This window comes from Canis lupus, chromosome 36 (genome assembly GCF_048164855.1).
Source record: "Canis lupus baileyi chromosome 36, mCanLup2.hap1, whole genome shotgun sequence".
NCBI classification, from domain to species: Eukaryota; Metazoa; Chordata; class Mammalia; order Carnivora; family Canidae; genus Canis; species Canis lupus.
In genome coordinates this window covers 12,544,291-12,559,331 of record NC_132873.1, presented here as the reverse complement: position 1 = coordinate 12,559,331, position 15,041 = coordinate 12,544,291, and the positions used below count along the sequence as shown (strand labels likewise).

Below are 15,041 nucleotides of genomic sequence, written 5' to 3'. Positions count from 1 at the left end.
TGAGGAAATATTCTAAAGAAATAACTCTAAGCCAGATTTGATCCATAAATTCTCACTAACTGGTTTGTGTGAGTGTGGAATGAGGTAATAAAAGTATGGTATTTGCCAAAGAGTAATTATCCAAAATACAAGTTAAATAATCATTATATTGATTCTAGATTTTCCTACCAATTTGCCTTAACTGTAGTTTCAAGAGATTATCTTTAATTCCAAAGAGATGTACCAAATTTAGGACATAATTGGGAACATGGTTATATAAAAAGCAGGGAAGCAGAGCCTGTTAGGGGGATTTTTCTGAGCACACACTACTCTGATTAACTCAAGCCACCTCCTTGGTACGCCATTTGTGGATATAGTTGGCAGCATTGGTAGGTTTATTGAGAGGAACATCAATGATATGATATCAGTTCCATTCTCAGTCTCTAGCCCCAGGCTCTCTGAATAATGTGGAGAGGAATGGCTGCTGTATGTTTTCAACCAAATAAGACATTTATAAAATATTTGCCAAAGAAACCATCTCATCTCCTTTTGGCAGGCCTTGGAAGACAACATGTCCCTTGATGAGATTATGCAGCTCACATCCATTGACAAGTGGTTTTTGTATAAGATGCGGGACATTTTAAAAATGGAAAAGACACTGAAAGGGCTCAACAGGTAAGGCAGTGTTCCTCTGATTCATCCCAGATACCTTCTCTGCAGCTTTTGTCTTCCTCTTACCCTTACACATTTGGCCAAAATTCTGATTCAATGAAGGAAATAGTGCCAAGGTCAGTAAGCAGTAGCCATAGCCACAAGAAATGGTAGTTTTAGTTGCTTACATTTTGAGAGGCATCCCTTGATATTTTTAACCATCTTGCACCATTGCTGTCAAACATAGTGAGATTTTTATTAGGTCTTTTGAAGTTATAAAAATTGGTGTACATCTATGAATTCATGTGCTATTTAACTTACCTAAACCAAAACTCTATCAATCAATAGTCAAATAAATAATATTTCTATTTTCTATAATATTTTTAAGTTCTGAAGTCAGTTTTTCTCTTTTAATATCAACCTACATATTGCTGTATATTGATGAGCAAATGTATTCCTCTTGCATTCTACTGATATTTTTAACATTGAGACTTTCAGTTCAGCATACAAATAAGCCACATTCAAGTTTCCATTAATAGATTCTTTACCTCTCACTAATTTACATTTTTATCTCCTTCATGGCCAATTATTTTTAAAATTTCATTTAGTGTTCAGAATATTCTGATAATGTCAGTGCTTTAAAATCTACTTTTTTATTTTTCATGAGAAGACCATTTGTTGGGGCACCTCAGGCTTATGAAATCACAGATAGGTTCTAAACATGGATCTTTGATAAGAGGAACATTTATTACCAATGTAGGGGAGAGAGTATAATCCTCTTTATCTTCTCCCCTTTAAGAAGGTTCTGAAATGCATGATTATTGGAAAGAAGTCTCACCTACAAGCCCAGGCGCATGTTTAGAGACGAAAATGTTTTGTCTGTGTAAATTATTGCCAAATGATTAGAGAAAATGTAAAGATATTAATCACATAAAATGTTGTTGAAGACAGTGGAAGCTCTCAAAGCCTACGTCTGTGACATATAATTGGATTACTATGTTTACCTAATCAAGATGCACACAGACTGGGCAACAATAACATTTGCTTTTCTTTGAGCAAAATGAGATTCTTTTTCATCTATTGAACAGTTGCCCACAACAAATGCTTGATTTTGAAAATGGGGGATTGCAATTTGCCAAAAATGAAACTAGCTGTGGTTGCTTACAAGTCATCCTTTCTGGTGATCACATAAAATGAACAGTAGATAGCAAATAGCGTTAAGAATTGAGCCTATACATTCATCTTAGAATTTTGCTGACTTGAGGTTTCCTTTTTTTGGTTTATGAGGCCAGCAGAACTTCCATGTTGAATTATAGTCTGTTCTACTGTTTCCAGTTTCAGACAACTGATTTTGGATGCCTATGAAACCACTCCAATTAAACCACATGAGGGTGCTAGAAACTTGCAGTATGCCAATAGTAGCAGTAGGAGAGAACTGGGGTGAAAAATAGCAGATGTTTTTGTGATTTAGATTTTCACTTGATATACATTCTGATTTGGGGGCAAATTCTATGTTTTTAAAAATATTTTACTTATTTATTCATGAGAGGCACACACATACACACAGAGAAGCAGAGACACAGACAGAGGAAGAAGCAGGATTCACGCAGGGAGCCCGATGTGGGACTTGATCCTGGGACTCCAGGATCATGACCTGGGCTGAAGGCAGCGCTAAACCACTGAGCCATCCAGGGATCCCCAAATTCTATGTTTTAATTGAATAGTTTTGTTACAACCAGAAAGCAGGTTGAGATTCTAACTAAGCAAGTGTATATTGATGGTGTAAAAGGTCCTTGGAGGATTAGACCCATTTACTGTTAACAAATCACTTATAATCTCTTTCTGACTTCCACATGCTGTTACATTTATTCACTGATAATTTAACATTTTTAGTTTCTATTTTCTGGCATCAGCATATTTGTAAATAGAGATATTTTGTATTTTTCATAATGACCAACATTTATAAAACTTTTAATAATTTAAGAGTTTAAAAAATTATACTTTAAAGTTATCTTTTGTTTCAAGAACTCAACAGGTGATCTATGGTGTTAGTAAATCTAAACCCTGAACTCATTATTTTCTGAATGATACTTTACTGTTTAATTCTTTCTGTTTTTTTTTTCTTTTGAGCGTCCTAGATGTACACATACAATTTGATAATGATTATTATTTAGAGGTGTTAAATTATAAAAAGAAGGAATAGATGGCTGCTGAAGCTACCTGTCTAAATCATTGTATGGTGCGTAAAGATATGAAGTTGAGTGGACGTCACAGCTGATAGATTTAAGTGTGTAGGACTTGAGTTTTGTTATTCTATTTTGGTTATCTTCACCATTACCCTGGATTATGATGTCATATTAACATATTTCTCAGCCTCTAAATATCCAAGGAGGCTTAATTATCGAGGCAGATACTCCTCCAACAGTAATAATAACTCTTTATTAGCAGTTGGCATTATATAGCTGAATTATGCATTGCCAGTTTGCATTACATTTATCTGTGGTTAACTTTGTTTCAAAATATCAACTGTTTTAGCATTTGGAAAGGCTGGCTTTCAATGTAGGCCCAGAAGGTACATACTTATTTGGTGTGATTTGAGATGGTCCCCAAATTCTCTTGCTTCAACATATCTCTGGTGCCAATGTGCCCAGATCCCTTTGCACTTTCCTCATAAAAGTCCCTGGGAAAGTAGGCGATGGGGATCTCAGCTGGGAGAAGAGGAGAAACTTAGAGAGGGAACTAAGTATAGAATGCTAGAGTTTCACTATGCTAGAGTGAACCAAGTTTCATTTGATTCTTTTCCTGTGTGTTGGAAAGAGTGCAGGCTATGGAGCTAGTCCAGTTCCCCACTGTGGAATCATGGGCCTGTCACCTCCCTTACTTCTCTGGCCTTTTATTCTTTCTGCTAATGTTTGCTTTATAGTTTTGTTGTGAAGCTTAAACAGTATGAATGTAAAGGACACCTAGCACATGATGAATGCACAAGATTTTCCCCCTGAAAATGAAAATCCTACTTTTTATAATGAAAAGTATTTTGGGATTTCAGATATATACATTTAAAGATTGTTTTTCAGAGTCACTTAACTTTCTTAATATTCTTTATGATGTACTGTCACTGATTTTAATACCAGACCTATTTTTTTAAAAGAAGCAATGATAGCAAATAATACAAATGCTATTCCTACGAAAAGATCAATAATATTCCATTATGCTAATGAACAAAAATTCCTACTCTACAGTTGTTAATCATGCTAAAATTCTCCTAAAAATCCAATAAACATGTTCACTAGCAGAAAATGAGAATATCATTCATATTGATGGTCAGTCTATGACTTATTTTTACATATAGTCATCTAAGATGAAGTTCAGAATTTGACTCCTAAAGGGAATATACCTATGTATTTAGTATATATGTAAATATCCATAGATTGGAGTGGGGAAAACAAAACAATGTTTGTAATGAAGTTGGCATTATGGAAATAATTGATGAGTTTTCCATGTCTGTGAGAAAGTGAAAATCACAGAAATTCTTTTTCTTGAAGGGTGGAGATGAACATGTGTCATGCTGAGGATGATATATGAAAGCCTGTCCTAGTTCAGGGCAATGAGACATTAAACCAGTGTTAGAATAATTGACTCAGCATCCTGACTGGAAGTGCTTGCTCCCATCAGAACTCAGTTTGCCATCTCCAATACATGAGCATAGCAATGGTAGCCCTCGGGAGACTTCCAGAGCGATAGTCATTCTTACCAACTCAGGTGATAACCATTATTCAGACAGCTTCAACAAAAAATTTCTCTTCCCCACTTGAGTTCACTGGCTTTCTCCTTTTCCTCTTAAATTGTTTATTGCTGCCCAAGGGCATGCTAGGAAAGTTGATGGTTCTAGGCAGTTCCCCAAATTTATAAGCTGGTGTAGTAGCATTAATCGACCTAGAGTGATAACATATTTTACAGTGAATTTCTTTAAGTTCTGAAAAGTTTCTCTTTACTCAATGTGATGTGTAGGATTCCAATGCTTGTTATGCATATGCACTGGGATTTAGATGTTTAATCTATTGACTTCACATTAGTGGATCACTTTGCAAGAAGTTTAAGAAAAGTTGAGTCTGTCAGAATTTTTAGTGAAGCCAAAATGTTTGCATAAACTCTATCCATTGGCTTTCACAACTGAGCTTCCCACATTTTAATGTCTATTTTCCCCATACTCCTTCATCTTACCAACACCAACTCTTTCACACATAATGCTCCTCCCATATAGAATTTTCATATTCACAATAAGAAAAATATGCTTATTTTGATCTATTAAAAATTACAAAAACCTCACCTATAATCCTTTCCTCCATTAGCATATAGATAGATTCAATTTTGATCATGCAAATAAATCTGACCTGGAGGGCAAAAGTACAAGTACCATAAATCAAATAAATCAAATGTCAAATGTCTTCATCAGCTGGATTCTCCTGATATAGCTGATTCCCTAAGGTAACAAAAGAATGGATTTAGAATGATATCTTTTAATACAGAAACCTGAATTTTAATTCAATCAAACAACTCTGAATGACTGCCAAGTATGAGATAATAATCACAAAATTTATTGACTACATATCAGTCACTGTTCTAAGTCTATTATTTAATTTTTACCACAACCTAAAGAAATTAGTATTATCTTGATTTTATAGATGCAAGCTAAGGCGCTGAGATATTTAGCAACTTCTTTGCTATTACATACTAATAAATGACAGATGTAAGATCAAACCTGAACAGGACTCCAGAGCTTAGGATATTTGATATTTTACCCCTGTGCTATATGTATATATGTATTCACACATATAGTTGTATACATGTATGGTGAAGGATGTGGGAAGGTGAATTAAATAACATCTGAGGGAAATAAGGTTATATATAGTAGACACTTTCAATATAGTAATGATAATCAACAAAGGGATATCAGTCCCATCACCAGAGATCTAGTACACATAAAGTTTTCAACTATATTACTCATTAATAGACAAGCACAGGTATAAGGATCTCTCAGTTGAACCCCTTTTGCTATAAGTGAGGAAGGAAGTCAACTATAATAAAGCTGGTTTATGAGCAGAGACTACTTCAGGACATTACACCCCAAACATTTTTATTGACAATGTCAGGTTGGATTAGCAACCAATTTAGATTTTAGATTGAAATTCAACAATGATACTTAAAAAATGACAGCATGAATAGGCAAGAAAAAGAACCGTGAGGCTGCTAATTACCAGCTTTGAGCATCTGTTTATTTTCTACCTGTGTCTTTTTAATTTATTTCCTTGTTTTATTTTTTGGAGGCTTTAGCTATTACTGATTGGCATTTCAAAAGGAATCTGTTTTCGTCCAATTTAGCTATTTAAAAATAAGAGATATGACCGTTACCATATAGTTTATACCACAAACACATAGGAGGCTAAGATTTGGATCTATTTCTCTATTAATTGTTGATATAAATTTAATTTACTGTGGATTAATGTACAAATTATTCAGAAATTGCTTTTGTCCAATATTCTATAGGCTTCATTTTTTTTACTATTTTAATTCTGATATTGTAACTTCCTCCTTCACTGCCACTTACTGCTATATTCAATGTAGTGAAAAAGTAAAGTACACCTTTGAAGGGCCCAATTTTCATCTGAACATCGCTATGTTCAATATGATAAACTGTGTCCATTGGTGAGTGCTGAAAAATCATAGGTGTGCCTATTGCTTAGGAAAACAATCTAGGGCAAATCCGGTGAGTTCCACTTGGGCATTCAAGTGCTAAATTGAGCTCAGTAAAGTTGGCCATTTCCCTGCAGCCACAAACTTCTGGCAGATGTAATAATGCAGGTGTCACCTTAGCTGGAACACTCCCTTTGAATGTCCTCTCCTACACATGTTAGTTTCTATTGACTTTTTATTTAACTTGCTCATGAGGCATGGCAAAACCAGACAAGAACATTTTGTGCTTATATTTGACTGAAGTTTTTTTTGGGAAAAGTGTCTTCTAAAAGTTGTTAAAACTTAGATATAAGACAGAAAAATGTCTGTACTTTGCTTTCTAATAATAATTTATACTTTCTGAAAGGGAAAACCTCTAATAATGAAAAACTTTAGTCTTAAAGGGTATTCAATATAGAAATAATTTAGGGAAAGATATATATATATATATTTCCTTATATATAACATATAATTGCATGTTATAATTTTGATGATACTCTACTATAGACATATTTTTGTGATACCGTTAGTTGTTTAATGTATGAATGATGGAATGTTGATGGTTGGATGCTTTAGTGGAGCCCATTGATTTGATTCACAGACAATGGGTTATATGCCCTCTGACCTCACTGCCAACTCACGATATTTCTGAGTCTCAGTTTCACTCTAGTTAAAAAAAAACAATGACACAAGAAAACAAACTCCATTCATATTTTACTGGGAAGCCATGCAACTAAGATGAATATATAACATATTACCTGCAAAATAATTAAGTCCAGAGGAGAACAATTTTATCAGTTACTACATATTATCATTTTATGGCTTTAGTTTTCATACCCTAAACCACTTATCTAATAAACCTCTTCAAGAGTGCCAAAAATTGAAGCTTACATGAAAAAGTTTTTTTTTTTTTTTCTATTTGAAAGAGGAGTATTACTTTGGGAATTACTGTGCCTCTGTGAACTAATGACAAAAATACATTTTATTTTTAATTTATGTTCCATGTAATAAAATATTTTAGGTAATGCCATAGATTTAATAGGCCTCCATTAATTTTTTTAACTAATAATTTATTGAATCAGATAGAATATAAAAGCTTACATCAAATATTTAATGTTCTGAGACTCTTCTTTGAATTCACTATTTAAATAGTGTTTACAAATGTGCATTTTGAAAGTGTAAGAGAAAACTTGATTCTAGCATGGGCAAGATAAATGTTTTACTCATAATGTACAGAGTGATACTTAGATAATTCGTAAAATGGATTATATATGTTTTGTGTATTGATTCTTAAATATTTGATAGTTCAAAATCTCAGTTGACTTAAAATAACATATACTCATAATTTGCATGTCTCTATTAATAGTCAAGAATTAACAGATTATCCCTATGTCAATATCTCTGATTTCAGCATGATGAGTTATGTATTTACTTGATGGTATTTCTCTTTATTAGGGACTCTTATTGGACCACATGATATTTGTTCATCTATACAATCATTAATATTTATTGAGTACCTGCTATGCTCAAGGCATGGTTCTAGGTTCAATGCCATTTGTCGATGGATAATTGTTAGTCATTAACCTGCCTTCATTGGATTTATAATCTATTTTTGAAGATTAAATATACTCAAGTGGCTATACAGAAGATAGATACTCTTAACAGACCAACTAGAGGCCGGAACACAAAGCCAGGAAAGTTAAATGGAGGTTAAAAACAAAAGCTCTAAGACCTCTGCATATGTTATCTCACATAAATGTTAATTTAAGAGTTCCTGGAAAGTGTGCATATTTTATAAATAAAACAATGACTCAGAAGTTTAAGTAAACTTTTCAAAGTACCAGAGGTAGTGCATGTTGGATCCAGGATTTAAGGTCAGGATTTGCGGAATCCAAGGACAGCATATATCCCTTGAATATATCCCTAAATATATCCTTCGATATATCCCAGTGCCAGGGGAACCAAGAAAGAGAGATTTTCAAAACAGAATACATAAAATAGAAAGACACTTTCAACATCATTGCATGATTTAGGGAGAGTAAAGAGGGAGAGAATTGAGCAAGTCCACCAAATGTGATGATCAGGGGAGGAAGGAACAGGAACTAGACTGTAAGGACTGAATATGCAAGAAGAAAGGAAGCTGGTAAATGGATGAATTTTACTTAGGAAGCAACGAATCGTGTTTGCTCTTATTTTGTTATATTTCTGCTATGTTTCATAAAAGTGAGAATCTTACTGTAAAGAAATTAAGTCTATGAACAGAAATTAAAGTGGATATTATCTACCTATTGTTCAACGTAGGTAGTTGGAACCACATCGTTTCATTCCAGTGTTCTGTAATTATTTGATGCATGTTGGTACCATCCTCCAATTAAATTGTAAATTCCTTAGGGCAAATTCCAAATATCATAATGTCTTAATAGACTTTAATTATAAGTCTTAAGAGCTTTTGCCAATTTGTATGAATACAGAATAAAGTTCGCTATGCTAAAGCATAGCATCAGCTCTGAAACAGATAAGAATGGCTTCCAATTCTTTATTGAACATATATTTTCTTGGGCATTGGCACAGTGTCTTCCATCAAGCAAACATTCAGAAATATTTGTGTGATAGTATGTCCATTACATAAAGATCTATTCTCGGTAGAAAATGAAAATCAGAATTTCTTGGTCATGGCAAAGAAGGGAAATTAGAGTAGGAAAAAAATGCATTTATAATTCCTGGTTGCTTCAAGAGACCCACAAAATGATTACCTGAAAAATATATATCCAAGATATAAGCTCACTATGTTGGAAGACACTGTAAATCAGTATCTTTACATTTTCATTTTTTAAGTGGCTATATATCTACTGATTAGGCAGGAAGACTTTGAATAAGATGTTCTCTAATAAAAGGGGATTTATCTAATTGTTTTATATTATCAAATGGAGATTTATACACACTGGAAGCATTATAATACCTATATGTACATTACAAAATCTCTACTGCCTGTTGACAACAAGCCAAAATTCTATTTCTGATTAAAAACAAAAAAACTACCCAAGTTTTCAAACTTGCAAATTTTCTTGAAAGTTCTTGTGAGAAATATTCAAAAGTATTTACAACTGTATGAAGGTTCTATTTTAATTAACCAAGTGAGGAAGTTTGAGGCAAAAAAAATATACTTATATTATTTATGAAACAGAGATCCATATTTCTCTGGTGACCTTAAGGTGAATTTCTGCCATAATAGAGGTGGAAAATATTACTCTTCTATTTTTGTAGATGGTGAAACTGAGTCACGTTGAGGTGTGTGTGTGTCAGACTGTATGTCACAGCAGTCAGAGGAAAGCAAGGAATCTAGCCCAGGGCTTCTGCCTGCAGTTCTAGTCACTAACCCTTTTCAAAAGCTTCTTTTTAGAGATATGACTTTTAAATCAGACAGCTGGAGATCAGTTCCTCCTTAGCTGTCAAGTTGTGAGCTGTGTGTTTTCCTGCCTGAATTGTTGACCTCACTTAGAGCAGAAGCATTGTAAGAGATGTGCCCTTCTCTAGAACTCTTGGGGAGGAAACACAGGGACCTGGCAGGGAGAAAGTCATGGCAGGTCACCTTTAAAAGATGTAAACAAAATTCTCAAGGATATGGAGAGCTGGGATAAGGGTTTTCCTTTTACACTTTGCCTTCTTTCAAATAGAAGACCGTCTACATCCATGCATACACACACATACATATTTTTTTTCTTTAAATAAGATGCAAATACCTATCCTCCATGTTAATGCAAGCTGGTAAAGATTTCCTGAAGTGTACAATGGAAATTACATTTATACAAAACAGTCTGCCTCAGCTGTAGTTAACAGAAGCTGGATAATCACTCACTGACCCCCAGAATTTTTTCACCTGTTCATTCATACCTGAAACGTTTCTATGGAGGCATAGAGGCTTTGAGTCAGCCCATGGAGGTGAGGTGCATGATTTCCTTCCTGAGGAGCATAAGGTAACTTAGGCCATGCTTCCCAACAAGTGTTGAAAATGCTTGTGTGCATATGCTGTCCAGAAGATCAGTTGTAATTTGCAGGGAGTACAGAGTACCTTGGGCCTTATTACCTCAAGGTATAGCCGCAGGAATGTTCCAGAGCGGGGAAAGGTCTGAGGAATGCTGAGGTGCAGGGGCCCATTTGAGATGACGTACCAGTTTTGTTCTGAATAACTTTGCCTTTGCTTCTCCCCCTTCTGTTTCTCTTTCTCCTCTCTTGTGCCAGGTCTTCCCTTTCTTCCTTATCCCCTGGTGTCTGCATTTAGGAAGCATTTATTACTGCATTTATTACAATTTGGTATTGTGCTGCACACTTCTCATGTCTACCATTTTATCTGATTGATGTGATTCCTTTTTTCCCAGCAGAGTTGGTGCCTGACTCTAGATTTGGCCAGTGTTATTTCCCTATGGTTGGAATGGGCAGTCAGGCACTATATGTCAATTAAATATAATGATAATAATGCAATCAGTATTAACATAGCTATGGTGATATTACAAATATTGCCTCAAACCCTACCCTACCACCTACTCTTTAGCCGATGGGCTGATTTAATTGACCATCCTTTGCTTTAGGCAACTTGAAGGAAGAGCTACTCTATTTGCTCTTGAGTATATAGTCATTAATGTGAAGTAAATGAGAATTTTTGCCATCCATGGGTGTTCATGTTTATTTTTATGTCTTCTTCTGAAAAACACTCAATGATAAAGATTTTTTTGTTTCCTTGGAGGAAGTAGTCCTCAAATTAACATAGATCTAATGTGACATGTCATCAGACATTTAAAACTAGAATTTTTCGACATCCTCCTAGAAATGACTTTCAATTTTACCCCCTTTAGGAAAGGGTTACATTTGCTCATTCAAGAACTAAAAAATTGGTTAAAAATTATTCCTTACATATGTTCCATTTGGCAAGAAAAAATCTATGTAGCAGTTATTGGTAGATAGGCTTCAGTTCAAGAATTTATTTTAATAAGATTCTGAGTAATGGTTTCTAGAAGTCAAAGAAAGTTCTATATTGAAAGTTATACGTTTATTGCTTGGAACAACACATCTGATAGGTGGAAAACTACTCTGTGAAAACACGACTTCCTTTAAACAAAGATAATGGAGAGGTTTTAAAATACAGGACTTCCAGATAAGTTTATTTGGGAAATAACAGATTTTAAAACATCAAAGAATGCTCATTTAATCTCAGTTTTCTACTAAGGCCTTACATAGCCTTTATTTTTATCTTTTGTATTTAAATTCTGGACATATAAGAAACCTATATTTATGGGAAAAACTAAGCTTTTGCTTACTGAATACATCTTAATTATTGGGGAAGGATCTATTGAACGGATTTAAAATTATAAGTAAATGTATTGATCAGAAGTAAGAGAAGCAGTATTCTATAGTATGTACTTTGCCCTTTAGTTCGATCTGATCAGGTGAAAGCTGTACTAATCAGTAGAAACATGCTCTTTTGAATGTGACGGAACAGTTTCTTATACACTAATAGACAGGACTTACTACTGTGACAGGGTGACTTCTGTTTGTTTTTCATCATTACCAAACCCATGGCAGAGAAAAAGAGAGTCACAGCATTTTCTTTTCTTTTTTAAAAAGATTTTATTTATTTATTTGAGAGAGAGAGAGCAGGGAGGAAAGGGATAAGCAGACTCCCTGTGAGCAGGGAGCCCGACGTGAGGCTCGATCCCAGAATCCTGGGATCATGACCTGAGCCGAAGGCAGATGCTTAGCTGGCTGAGCCACCCAGGTGCCCCAAGAGCCACAGCCTTTTCAACTAGGAATCACTGAGATCCAAAATGTGATTTATTATAGTTCAAAAATTACAATTAACCTCTAGTAGGTCATTTTCTCCATTATCATTACTTGGTATTCATCAGATGTAATCATGATATTATAATCAGTAGTTTATAAGTGGTCTTACCAGATTGAAAGTAATACAATATTTCTGGATTATTGGAATCAATAAAGATTGGTAAAAAAAATGAAGGTAAAATTCATAAACTAAGAATCGCCTACTTAAAAATGTCTACAGTATCAATTGCTCATAAGCTTTTCCTCTTTGATTCTGTTTTTAGTAGTCTTTAGTAGCCTTTTAGTTATCATCCCTTGAAAATCAATACTTGTAATATTGTAGCATATTATCACAATAGTGCTAAGTGCACCTATATCCTAATATATAATTTTCATGCTGATGTGCTTTCACATGGACCTTGGATCTGGGGTACTGTTTGTCCTGTAGATGAGAGGTAAAGATCAAGGTGTTCTTCAATTCCTCCAAAGACCTCACTGCTGTATAGTAACAAAGCATCGTGCTTTGAGAGATGAAGAGAAAATGGTGGTATTTACCCAATTGCCTAGGTTTCATCCTTTGCTTTTCTAAACTCAACTGCTGCTTTTGAAGAATGTCTTTTGCATTTCTCTTAAGGAAAAGGGTAGCCACCTATCTCCTTGAAAGAAAAGATGAGAAGACAAATAACTTTTCCCCTAATTGCATTATTGGGATTGTGGCATGGTCTTGAACCTGTGACATGCCAAAAATAATCTGTGAAGCCTTGCAAAAGTCAGGGGAGAGGGCTGATGGGGTGTCTCGGGGCAGAGAACATGTATCTTCCTCAGTTCTCTGTGCTTATTAAAGCAGGGGTCACTACTGAGCATCAGGTCCTACTGTTTTTCTCAGCTTCTGCCTTTTAGGGGATTTTTAAAAAGAAGATAATAGTAAAATCATAAGCCCATCCCATAATTGTAGGCCAAGTGCAGTGCTCATTTTCACATTAGAGATTGTGCAATCTGGAGGGAAATTTGTTTAGTATTACTTGTGAGTTGGTGGATCAGATAAAAGCCAGTCAAGTGGAAGAGAGGACTGTGTGAAGTGTGCTGGCTCCCCTGGTAATTGCGATGCTGCAGGCGCTCCTCCAGTTAATAGATTTCCCCGGCTCCTCTATGCCAGGTGAAAATTTCCTCATTAAGGGGAATTTATTCCATTTCCTTTTATCATTTATTATTGAAGACTAAGTGTGAGTGGAGGAAGTTTCAGAGATGACAGGATAGAATTTTAAACAACAACAACCACCAAATCTACACTGGAAGTCGGAGAGAGACAGGAGCAAGGCTCGTATTGTTTATAAAACCAGAGAACACACGAGAGACTTCCCGCTGTAGAAGCTGAGCCATGCTGTCTAACCGTTAAAAGATTATGGCAGAGTGTGTAAAAGTCTGATGGTCTGTTTTGAAGGTGTTTTTCCCCCCTTCCCAAATTTCAGACCTGTCATTTTGTGCTGCTAAGTAGAGAGGAGCTGAAGATCATGAAAAGGCCAGCATCACAGCTACTTGGTGCTTCTTTGTGTTACTGTTTAGATCCTTTTATGCCACGATAGAAGTGTAACCTTTGCAGAGTTTGCCCTTGAACTCTGAAGGCACGGAAAGGAGGTGGGGAGAGAAAATCATGTGTATGATATAGGCCTGTTTTGGAGGATGCAGTGAAGATCAACAGACACATACTAGTACGCACAGATACATACTGAATCACAGGAGGAGAATTTATTGAACATATTTTAAAACTGTGTGCTCTTTGGGCAATATGCTCCATTCAGCTGATCACATTCTTGCTTGGAATAATGCTCCCTTGATTTACAATACAATATAAATGGAGCACTCCCTACTGAGGCTTCAAAAGACAGTTTTGAATTACAAATTCAGCACTTATATTTCTTTAATAATTATTCTATTTGAGTTTGTTCCAAATTAAGGTTTTTATTTTCCTTTGGAAAAATAAAAAAAATTACATCCCTGTCCCTAAAAGAAGCTTTCATCCAACTTGATTTTGTTAAAAAAAAAAAAAGTCTCCCTCTGATGGAAGTTCTTTTTAGCAGAAAAAATGGAGGACAGCCCAATGTGGGCAGATAAAGATGAGGAGGAGCATGTACCTGAATCTCTACATTGTTAAATGAGCTTTATGTTCACTTAAGATTATTCATCTTGCATTTGACTCTGAAGAGGTTTAACCTTATCTAAATCACTGGCCCAAAGCTAATGGATCGTGTCTTCAAACTGTCTCTTATTTTATTTTATTATAATGGGACTCAAAATAAAACTTTGTATCAGAACACGTAGGGAATAAAGTCAATTTTCTTCCCTATGTAGTGACATGCCAGCCAGCTTCATGTTATGCAAAAACAGTAGAGAGTGGATGAGAGAAATAAAGAGAGAGGCAACCTGCTTCTTGTCTTGGAGGTCGGGATACCCCACAGAAATAAAGTAGCACTGAATGTAGGGAGGGATCTAACTTATCCATGTCTTTGTAATTATGGTGCGGGTCAGAATTAACATGTATTTTGTCAGTGAGGAAGACTGAAATGCTTTCCACTATTTCATGAACATGCCTACAGAGTAGAAATTAATAACCAGAGAGATTATAAATAAAATACTGTAGAAGATACATCACTTTGAACTTCTTTGATCATACCTACCCAATATTTGCATTCATATTAAAATAGATGAACATGATTATATTCACATGCCAGTCCAATTTAATACATCCTGATTTTCAAGATGTTTATAAAAATGTCATATCGTGATATTGATCTAGCTATTTGAATATTGAGCAAAAGTTAAAAAGCTGTTTTGGGCTCACCAAGAAAATATTCTAGGAACCAGCTTGT

General features: G+C 35.0%; 1 protein-coding gene across 3 annotated transcripts in view; it reads left to right on the top strand.

Annotated features, from left to right (window-relative positions):
- Positions 1-15,041, top strand: part of CPS1 (carbamoyl-phosphate synthase 1) — a 357,452-nt gene that overhangs the window by 297,816 nt on the left and 44,595 nt on the right. For all 3 annotated transcript variants that reach the window (XM_072813561.1, XM_072813560.1, XM_072813562.1), the window contains one exon: positions 536-654. In XM_072813561.1, coding sequence (XP_072669662.1) covers positions 536-654 — 119 coding nt within the window. The remainder of the gene's footprint in view (positions 1-535; positions 655-15,041) is intronic.